The following is an 11,680-nucleotide window of genomic DNA, read 5'->3' as shown; positions in this document are numbered from 1 at the left end:
CCAACCATCTCATCCTCTGTCAACCCCTCCTCCTCCTGCCGTCAATCTTTCCAGCATCAGGATATTTTCAAATGAGCCAGTTCTTCCCATCAGGTGGCCAAAGTATTGGAGTTTCAGCTTTAGCATCAGTCCTTCCAATAAATATTCAGGATTCTTTTCCTTTAGGATGGACTGGTTGGATCTCCTTGAAGTCTAAGGGACTCTCAAGAGTCTTCTCCAACACCACAGTTCAGAAACATCAACTCTTTGGTGCTCAGCTTTCTTTATAGTCCAACTCTCACATCCATACATGACTACTGGAAAAACCATAGCTTTGACTAGATGGACCTTTGTCAGTAAAGTAATGTCTTTGCTTTTTAATGTGCTGTCTAGGTTGGTCATAGCTTTTCTTCCAAGGAGCAAGCATCTTTTAATTTCATGGCTGCAGTCACCATCTGAAGTGATTTTGGACCCCCCCAAAAATAAAGTCTGCCACTGTTTCATCTGTTTCACCATCTATTTGCCATGAAGTGATGGGACCGATTGCCATGATCTTCATTTTCTGAATGTTGAGCTTTAAGCCAACTTTTTCACTCCCCACTTTCACTTTCATCAAGAGGCTCTTTAGTTCTTCCTCGCTTTCTTCCATAAGGGTGGTGTAATCTGCATATCTGAAGTGATTGATATTTCTCCTGGCAATCTTGATTTCAGCTTGTGCTTCTTCCAGCCTGGCATTTTGCCTGATGTACTCTACATAGAATTTAAATAAGCAGGGTGACAATATACAGCCTTGACGTACTTTTTCCCAATTTGGAACCAGTCTGTTGTTCCATGTCCAGTTCTAACTGTTGCTTCCTGACCTGCATACAGGTTTCTCAGGAGGTAGTTCAGGTAGTCTTGTATTCCCATCTCTTTCAGAATTTTCCAGTTTGTTGTGATTCACACTGTCAAAGGCTTAGGCATAGTCAATAAAGCAGAAGTAGATGTTTTTCTAGAACTCTCTTACTTTTTCGATGATCCAGTGGATGTTGGCAATTTGATTTCTGGTTCCTCTGCTTTTTCTAAATCCACCTTGAACATCTGGAAGTTCACAGTTCATGTATTGCTGAAGCCTGGCTTGGAAAATTTTGAGTATAAATTTGCTAGTGTGTGAGATGAGTGCAACTGTGCAGTAGTTTGAGCATTCTTTGGCCTTGCCTTTCTTTGGGATTGGAAAGAAAACTGACCTTTTCCAGTCCTGTGGCCACTGCTGCATTTTTCCAAATTTGCTGGCATATTGAGTGCCATAATTTAATAGCATCATCTTTTAGAATTTGAAATAGCTCAACTGAAATTCCATCACCTCCACTAGCTTTGTTCATAGTGATGCTTTCTGAGGCCCCCTTGACTTTGCATTCCAGGATTTCTGGCTCTAGTTGAGAGATCACACCATCGTGGTTATCTGGGTCATGAAGATCTCTTTTGTATAATTCTTCTGTATTCTTGCCAACTGTTCTTAATATCTTCTGCTTCTGTTAGGTCCATACCATTTCTCTTCTTTATTCTGCTCATCTTTGCATGAAATATTCCCTTTATTCATCTATCATCACCATTATCAGCATTAAACTTGAAAGCACAGACACTATAAAATTTTCTTAACTATTTCAAAGCCAGAAAGCAAATAAATGAAGAAAACCAAAGGAAGGAGAGGTAGTGTCAAAAGGATCAAAATCTTCTTAATATCTATACCTGAGGCTAGAATTTGGAAAAACCTATGACATTTATGTATGAAGAAAATTTCTACCAAGGGTTTCCATTTACTCATTTATAAAGTGCAGACCATTAAAAAGACTAAGAGCCAAAGAATTGATGCTTTTGAATTTTGGTGCTGGAGAAGACTCTTGAGTGTCCCTTGGACAGCAAGGGGATCAAACCAGTCAATCGTAAAAGAAATCAACCCTGAATATTCATAGGAAGGACTGATGCTGAAGTTGAAGCTCCAAAACCTTGACCACCTGATGCAAAGAGCCCACTCATTGGGAAAGACCCTGATGCTAGGAAAGATTGAGGGCAGGAGGAGAAGGGGTTGACAGAGAATGAGATGATTGGATGGTATCATCAACTCAATGGATGTGAGTTTGATCAAACTCAGGGTTTAGTGACAGACAGGGAAGCCTGGCGTGCTGCAGTTCATCAGGTCACAAAGCGACATGACTTAGAGTCTGAACAACAGCAGCAGCAAAGTACAGATTAATAAAAGATTACTTTCTGAGCTTGTAGTGAAGACTAAATGAGTTAATTTTTATAAAATCCTAGAACTGTGCCTGGTTTACAGTAAGCATATTTATGAACTCTATTAGAAATAAGAGCAATATTAAATGCATCCTAACCACATCTATTGTGTCACTGATAAGTAATTAATGAGATTTTCCTTAAGAAAACACCCAAAAGGAGATGTGTATAATAATTAACATTTATGTAGGATTAAACAAAAATTAATTAGAAAGACTGCAACCAATTAATTAAAAATTTATGAAGATTTATCTATTTTGAGATTCTTATTTATCAATTATAGGAATTTTTTCTTTTGTTTAAAATAATGTTGTTGCAATATATGTGATAGTGCCTGGCATATAATAGGCGATACATATATATTTGTTGAATGAATTGATCATTTATAAATTAACAAAGACTATATACCTGGCTTAAGCTATGTGTAAATAAATATTTCCTGGCATTAAAATGTTTGATTCTTTGATTTAAAATGCAAACTTAACACAGACAGATAGAGGAACCGCAACTGAGATTTCTTTTTCTTTTTTCCAAATCTAGGAGGGTCAAAAAGCAAAGCAAAACAAAAAATAAAAGTGAAACCATATAAGCTTCTTAGTGACTATACCAGCCTGATCATGATAATGCTGAACCAAACAGATGTGACACCATCCTGTTTTATTCTTAATGGGATCCCAGGACTGGAGGACATGCACATGTGGATTTCCTTCCCATTCTGCTCCATGTATGTTGTAGCTATGGTAGGGAACTGTGGACTCCTCTACCTCATTCGCTATGAGGACTCACTACACAGACCCATGTATTACTTCTTGGCCATGCTTTCCCTAACTGACCTTGTCATGTGCTCTAGTACCACCCCTAAAGCTCTTTGCATCTTCTGGTTTCAACTCAAGGAAATCAGCTTTAAAGACTGTTTGGTCCAGATGTTCTTTATTCACACCTTCACAGGGATGGAATCTGGGGTGCTCATGCTTATGGCCCTGGACCGCTATGTGGCCATCTGCTACCCCCTGCGCTATTCAACTATCCTCACCAATCCTGTCATTGCAAGAGTTGGGGTCGCCACTTTCCTGAGAGCAGTATTTCTTATCATTCCCTTGGTTTTCTTCACCAAGCAACTACCCTACTGCAGAGGCAACCTAATACACCATACCTACTGTGACCAGCTATCTGTGGCCAAGCTATCTTGTGGAAATATCAAGATCAATGTTGTCTATGGTCTGATGGCTGCCTTCCTAATTGGAGGCTTTGACATTCTGTGCATCGCCATTTCCTACACCATGATCCTCTGGGCAGTGGTCAGTCTATCATCAACAGAAGCTCGGCGGAAGGCCTTCAGCACCTGCACTGCCCACATCTGTGCTATAGTTTTCTCCTACAGCCCAGCCTTCTTCTGTTTCTTTTTTAATCGCTTTGGGAGCCATACAATTCCTTCATCTTGTCACATCATTGTGGCCAATATTTACCTGCTCCTACCTCCCACTATGAACCCTATTGTCTACGGGGTGAAAACCAAGCAGATACGAGATTGTGTCCTAAGGATCCTTTCAGGCTCTAAGAATACAAAATCTTATATCCCATATCTTTCAGGGAAAAGATGAAAGGCCAAAGGGAAAGAAACAAAGTGATACTTCTGTTGGATGTTTGGTCAGGATCTAAAACTATCTTTTTAAATGTAACATTTGGGTCACAACAAGTGAAGGTGCTGATTGAGGCAATGTTTTCAGAATGCCCAAAGCCTTGACACACCCCTGCCCCATGCGCACACACACTGTCTTACGAATTTTTTATCTCCTCACCTCTGTGAAAGACTAGTCTCCACATTAGCCCAAGTTACAATGAAAAAAAAAAAAAAAATAGTGGAAATCAGAATAATTATTAAAAAAATGAATAAGGAACAGATATCTGCCATAGATACTGGTCTTCTTTTCAAATAGTGATTGAAAATTTCAGTTGGAAACCTTAACATACCTCTCTCAACAATGGATAGAACAACTATACAGAAAACCAACAAGAATATAAAACCCAACAGAAGTTCAATCAACAGTATCTAATAGATCTTTATAAAACAATTTCCCCAACAATACTAGAATACTCATTCTTTTTTTCATGTGTACATGAAACATATACCTATAACAAGAATTATCCTGAGCCATAAAAAAAACCTAAATATTTCAAAAAGATCCAAAGCATATACTGTGTATTTTCCAACTACAACAGAATCTGACAATAAATAAAAAATTTTAAAAGGACAGGAAAACCTACAAACATTTGGAAAGTAAGCAAGACACTTGTAAATAATCCATGAGTCAGAGAGGAAGTCTAAAGGAAAATTAAAAAAATACATTGACTAAAAATAGAATTCAATGTATCATAATTTCTGGAACACACTGAAGTATTGTTGAAAGGGTAACTTAGAGCACTCAATACATACATTAGAAAAGAGAAAAAATATCCAAGCAATATTCCAAATCTAGAAAAAGAATGACAGTAAGCTCCAGGAGTTGGTGATAGACAGGGAAGCTAGGTGTATTGCAGTCCATGGGGTTGCAAAGAGTTGGACATGACTGAGCAACTGAACTGAACTGAACTGATAACTCCTACAATGACTACTATTTCATTAGTAGAAGAAAGGGAATGATAAAGAGGAGAAGATAATGAAATTAAAATCAGAAAAATAAAGTTAAAATCAATGAAGCATATAGTTTGCTACTTGAAAATATCATTAACTAACTTGACTATTAAACTGACTAACTTCTATCAATATTAATAGGGAGAAAAAGAGAAGAAACAAATACACAATGCCAGGAATGAAACAGAATATCATGTTGGACTCTGAAAAAATGAAAGGGTAACGTGGAAATACTACACTACACAAAATCTTGACAATTGCTCAGAAAACACACCAAAATATACTCAATATGAAAAATACAATTTCAATAGCTCTGTTACCATTAATGCCATTGAATTTTTATTAAAAAAGTAATCTCCAGAGCCTTGTATTTTCATTGGAGAATTCTTGAAGTATTAACACCAATTCTATGCAATATCTTCTAGAAAATAGAAAAGAAGGGAATACTTCACAATTCTTTCTATTAAGTTAGTGTTATTCTGATACCCAAACTGGAGAAAGACAGAACAACAGCAACAAAATCTATAAAACAATATCTCTCATGACTCTAGATGGAAAAATTCCTAAAAAATACCCAACAAATAAAATTCAAAAATGCACAAAAATTATATACCATTATTAAATAATTAGTCCAGTGGATTTTATTCTCAGCATTCAAGATTGTTTCAGTATTCAACAATCAACCACATTAACAGGTTAAATAATAACCATCATGTTATCATACAATTGTTAAGGGAAAAGGATGACAAAATTTAAACCCATTCTTTTATATTTATGTGGTAAAGAAAGATAACATAAAAATGATCATTTAAAGGATTTTTAAATTTGCAGACCCAGAAGACGTGGTTTGGAACCCTAGGTCAGGAAAATCCACTGGAGGAAGAAATGACAACCCACTCCATTATTCTTGCCCGAAAAATTCCATAGATAGATGAGCCTGGCAGGCTACAGTCCATGAGGTTGCAAAGAGTTGGACACAACTGATCACACACACACACGTACACACACAGTAGTATTGACTATATGCACATTGCTGTATACAGATCTCTAGAACTTTCTTTTATCTTGCAACACCAACACTATATACCTATTGAACTATTCCCTTTTTTTCCTTCTCCACATCTCTGGTAACCACCATTCTATTTTCCCTTTCTAAGAGTTTGGTTGTTAAACAAATTATTTTAAGGGTAGTAAATACACACAACATAAGATTTACCGTATAAACCATTTTTACGGGTACATTTAAGCAGAGTTGAATGTATTTACAATGCTGTACAGCAGAACTCTAGTACTTGTTCTTCTTACAAAGAAGAAACTCTTTACAGAGTGAACAGCAGTTTTTCCATTTCTTTCTCTTCTCATCTCTTTGTACCAACATTCTACTTTCTGTTTCTATGAGTCTCATCATTATAGATGCCTCATATATGTATAATTCTTGTGTGTCTTTTTATGACTATCTTTTTTCACACAGCATAATGTCCTCATGGTTCATTCATGTTGTGACATATGATATGATTTCTTCCTTTTTTAAGATTGAATAACATCCTATTGTATGTATATACCATATTTTATTTATTCTTTCAGTGGTCTACTCACATTTAGCTTGCTTCCACTTTTTGGCTAATGTTAATAGTGATGAAATGAACATTGCTGTGCAAATATCTCTTCAAGATCTTGTTTTTACTTCTTTTGGATATACATCCAGAACTGTGATTACTGAATTACATATTAATCCTATTGTTAACTTTTGGAGGAAATCTCTTCTCTTGCCATGGATGCCACACCCTTTTACATTTCAACAAGAATACATGAGGGTATCAATTTCTCCACATCTTCACCAGCACTAGTTATTTTACGTTTGTTAGTTTTTTATATTGGCCACTATACCATGTGTGAAGTGATATCATATTGTGGTTTGGATTTGTATTTTCCTAATCAAGAACTGATGCTTTCAAACTCCAGTGCTGGGGAAGACTCTTGAGCGTCCCTTGGACAGAAAGGAGATCAAATCAGTCAATTCTAAAGGAAATCAGCCTTAAATATTCATTGGAAGGATTGATAATGAAGCTGAAGTTCCAATATTTTGGCCACCTGATGCAAAGAGCCAATTTACTCCAAAAGACTCTGTTGCTGGGGAAAATTGAGGGCAAGAGGAGAAGGAAGGGACAGAAGATGAGATGGTTGGATGGCACCACTGACTCAATGGACATGAGTTTGAGAAAACTCAGGGAGATATTGAAGGACAGGGAAACCTGGCCTGCTGCAGTACATGGGGTTGCAGAGAGTTGGACGTGACTTGGCGACTGAACAACAACAATCAATGATGTTGAGCATATTTTTGTGTGCTTGCTGTTTATTTGTGTATCTTCTCTGGAGAAACGTTTTTCAAGGTTTTTTTTTAACAATTTTAAAATTAGATTGTCTTTTTTTGTTGAGATGAAAGTGTTCTTTATATATTCTGATATTAATCCCCTATCAATATATGCTTTGCAAATAACAGAACTTATCACATTCCATGGATTTCCTTTTTACTCTATTGTTTTCTTTGTTGCAGACAAGTTTTTAGATTTAATATAGTCCATTTTTCTAGATTTTGCTTTGTTGTCTGTGTTTTTGTTGTAATTTTTTTTTAATTTTATTTGTTGTAATATTTAAGAAACCATTTTCAAACATAATTATCATGAAGAGTGTTCCCTATGTCTTATTTTTCAGTTCTTATGTTTCAGTATTTAACTAATTTTAAAGTAATTTTTGTATATGGAATAAGGTAATGGTCCAATTTTATTTTTTGTAAATGAGAATATCCAGTTTTCCCAGTGTCATTTGTTGGGGTCCTATGCTGAGGAGACAAACCCTCTTGGCTGGATAAGAGAATGACTGAAATAGGTAGAAAGGCTGGAGAAGCCTGGACTCTGCTCCTGAAAAGCATGTGCCTACACGTTTGTCCCCAGGAAGGGCAGAAAAAGTCTGTCCTAGCAGCCATTGGGATTTTTGCAACTGCCTTGTCATGTTCTCCAGTCCCAGGCCTGGTGAACTGTCTGGACTGACTCATTTTGAGCTGCAACATGGTGCTGAATCTGAGGTGGCCAGAACCAGAGAAAAGATTGGACCAGGCTGCAGATGCAACTCATTCCTGGGGCGGAGTCTGGGTGAGGTGGTGTTGGCCATTGCTGACACTTACCCAAGTGGGACCCCAGAAGTAGCCAAGACTTCCTACAATAGCCACTCTACAACAACTCACATCTGTGCCCCCATATAGGCAGAAAAACCACAAGGGTCCAGCCTGCCCTGAAGAGTCATCCCATAGGGTAGAAGCAGACACAGAAGCTGGGGACAGTGGTTAGATGTGAGAGACAAACTGCATCTCTTTGAGAAGTTCTGCTATAAAAATTTATATACATTTTTTGGGAATATTTGTTTTCAAGCAGGAGGAGAAGGTGACAACAGAAGATGAGATGATTGGATGGTATCACTGACTCAATGGACATGAGTTTGAGCAAGCTCCAGGAGATGGTGAAGGACAGGAAAGCCTGGCATGCTACAGTCCATCATGTTGCAAAGAGTCAGACATGACTGAGCGACTGAACAATAAAACAATATCTCACAGCGGAATTGTTAAATCATATGGTAATTCTGGGGAGGCCTTACAAATAGCTATGAAAAGAAGATAAGCGAAAAGCAAAGGAGAAAAGGAAAGATATAAGCATCTGAATGCAGAGTTTCAAAGGATAGCAAGAGATAAGAAAGCCTTCCTCAGCAATCAATGCAAAGAAATAAAGGAAAACAACAGAATGGGAAAGACTAGAGATCTCTTCAAGAAAATTAGAGATACCAAGGGAACATTTCATGCAAAGATGGGCTCGATAAAGGACAAAAATGGTATGGACCTAAGAGAAGCAGAAGATATTAAGAAGAGGTGGCAAGAATACACAGAAGAACTGTACAAAAAAGATCTTCACGACCCAGATAATCACGATGGTATGATCACTGACCTAGAGCCAGACATCCTGGAATGTGAAGTCAAGTGGACCTTAGAAAGCATCACTACGAACAAAGCTAGAGGAGGTGATGGAATTCCAGTTGAGCTATTTCAAATCCTGAAAGATGATGCTGTGAAAGTGCTGCACTCAATATGCCAGCAAATTTGGAAAACTCAGCAGTGGCCACAGGACTGGAAAAGTCAGTTTTCATTCCAATCCCAAAGAAAGGCAATGCCAAAGAATGCTCAAACTACTGCACAATTGTACTCATCTCACATGGTAGTAAAGTAATGCTCAAAATTCTCCAAGCCAGGCTTCAGCAATATGTGAACTGTGAACTTCCTGATGTTCAGGCTGGTTTTAGAAAAGGCAGAGGAACCAGAGATCAAATTGCCAACATCCACTGGATCATGGAAAAAGCAAGAGTTCTGGAAAAACATCTATTTCTGCTTTATTGACTATGCCAAAGCCTTTGACTGTGTGGATCACAATCAACTGTGGAAAATTCTGAAAGAGATGGGAATACCAGACCACCTGACCTGCCTCTTGAGAAATCTGTATGCAGGTCAAGAAGCAACAGTTAGAACTGGACATGGAACAACAGACTGGTTCCAAATAGGAAAAGGAGTTACGTCAAGGCTGTATATTGTCACCCTGCTTATTTAACTTAGATGCAGAGTACATCATGAGAAATGCTGGACTGGAAGAAACACAAACTGGAATCAAGACTGCTGGGAGAAATATCAATAACCACATATATTCAGATGACACCACCCTTATGGCAGAAAGTGAGGAGGAACTAAAAAGCCTCTTGATGAAAGTGAAAGTGGAGAATGAAAAAGTTGGCTTAAAGCTCAACATTCAGAAAATGAAGATCATGGCATCTGGTCCCATCACTTCATGGGAAATAGATGGGGAAACAGTGTCAGACTTTATTTTTCTGGGCTCCAAAATCACTGCAGATGGTGACTGCAGCCATGAAATTAAAAGACGCTTACTCCTTGGAAGGAAAGTTATGTCCAACCTAGATAGCATATTCAAAAGCAGAGACATTACTTTGCCAACAAAGGTCCATCTAGTCAAGGCTATGGTTTTTCCTGTGGTCATGTATGGATGTGAGAGTTGGACTGTGAAGAAGGCTGAGCACCGAAGAACTGCTGCCTTTGAACTGTGGTGTTGGAGAAGACTCTTGAGAGTCCCTTGGACTGCAAGGAGATCCAACCAGTCCATTCTGAAGGAGATCAGCCCTAGATTTTCTTGGGAAGGAATGATGCTAAAGCTGAAACTGCAGTACTTTGACCACCTCATGGGAAGGGTTGACTCATTGGAAAAGACTCTGATGGTGGGAGGGATTGGGGACAGGAGGAGAAGGGGACGACAGAGGATTGGATGGCTGGATGGCATCCCTGACTCAATGGACGTGAGTCTGAGTGAACTCCAGGAGTTGGTGATGGACAGGGATGCCTAGTGTGCTGCGATTCATGGTGTTGCAAAGAGCCGGACACAACTGAGTGACTGAACTGAACTGAACTGATGGTAATTCTGTGTTTAAATTTTTTTAATTAATTTATTTAATTATAGTCGAATTAGTTTACAATATTGTAGTGGTTTTTGCCATACATTAACATGAATCAGCCTTGGGTGTACATTTGTCTCCCATCCTGAAATTCCCTCCCACCTCTTTCCATATCCCATCCCTCAGGGTCATCCAGTGCACCGGCCCTGAGCTCCCTGTCTCATGCTTCAAACCTGGACTGGCAATCTATTACACATATGGTAATATACATGTTTCAATGCTATTCTCTCAAATCATCCCACCCTTGCCTTTTCCCACAGGGTCCAAAACTCTGTTCTTTACATCTGTGTCACTTTTTCTGTCTCGCATGTAGGGTCATCATTATCATCTTTCTAAATTCCAAATATATGCATTAATATACTGTATTAGTGTTTTTCTTTCTGACTTACTTCACTCTGTATAATAGGCTCCAGTTTTACCCATCTCATTAGAACTGACTCAAATGTGTTCTTTTTTATAGCTGAGTAATATTCCATTGTGTATATGTACCAATACTTCCTTATCCATCCATCTGCCAATGGACATCTAGGTTGCTCCCATGTCCTAGCTATTGTAAACAATGTTGCAATGAGCATTAGGATACTCCTGTCTCTTTCAGTTCTGGTTTCCTCCATGTGTATGCCCAGCAGTGAGATTGCTGGGTTGTATGGCAGTTCTATTTCCATTTTTTTAAGGAATTTCCACACTGTTTTCCATAGTGGTGTACTAGTTTGAATTCCCACCAACACTGTAAGAGGGTTCCCTTTTCTCCACACCCTCTCCAGCATTTATTATTTGTAGACTTTTGATAGCAGTCATTCTGACCGGCGTGGGATGGTACCTCATTGTGGTTTTGATTTTCATTTCTCTGATGATGAGTGATGTTGAGCATTTTTTCATGTGTTTGTTAGCTATCTGTATGTCTTCTTTGGAGAAATGTCTGTTTAGTTCTTTGGCCCATTTTTTAATTGGGTGGTTTATTTTTCTGGAATTGAGCTGCATGAGCTGCTTGTATATTTTTGAGATTAATTCTTTGTCACTTACTTCCCTGGTGGCTCAAATGGTAAAGCATCTGCCTACAATGCAGGAGACCTGGGTTCAACACCTCGGTTGGGAAGATACTCTGGAAAAGGTAATGGCAGCCAACTCCAGTACTCTTGCCTTGAAAATCCCATGGAGGGAGGAGCATGATAGGCTACAGTCCATGGGGTTGCAAAGAGTTGGACATGACTGAGTGACTTCACTATTACTTTGTCAGTTGCT

General features: G+C 38.4%; 1 protein-coding gene across 1 annotated transcript; it reads left to right on the top strand.

Annotated features, from left to right (window-relative positions):
- Positions 1-2,867: 2,867 nt before the first annotated feature.
- Positions 2,868-3,851, top strand: OR52N4H (olfactory receptor family 52 subfamily N member 4H). The gene has a single exon (XM_002693248.4). It carries the CDS (start codon positions 2,868-2,870, stop codon positions 3,849-3,851), a length of 984 nt encoding a protein of 327 aa, XP_002693294.1.
- Positions 3,852-11,680: the final 7,829 nt, after the last annotated feature.

Source organism: Bos taurus, chromosome 15 (genome assembly GCF_002263795.3).
Source record: "Bos taurus isolate L1 Dominette 01449 registration number 42190680 breed Hereford chromosome 15, ARS-UCD2.0, whole genome shotgun sequence".
In the NCBI taxonomy this organism is placed as follows: Eukaryota; Metazoa; Chordata; class Mammalia; order Artiodactyla; family Bovidae; genus Bos; species Bos taurus.
Note: the sequence above shows the minus strand (reverse complement) of the source record. Positions and strands in the feature narration are given on the sequence as shown.

Excerpts from the sequence above, each read along its gene's own strand:
- OR52N4H (XM_002693248.4), top strand. The coding sequence starts at position 2,868 with ATGATAATGCTGAACCAAACAGATGTGACACCATCCTGTTTTATTCTT.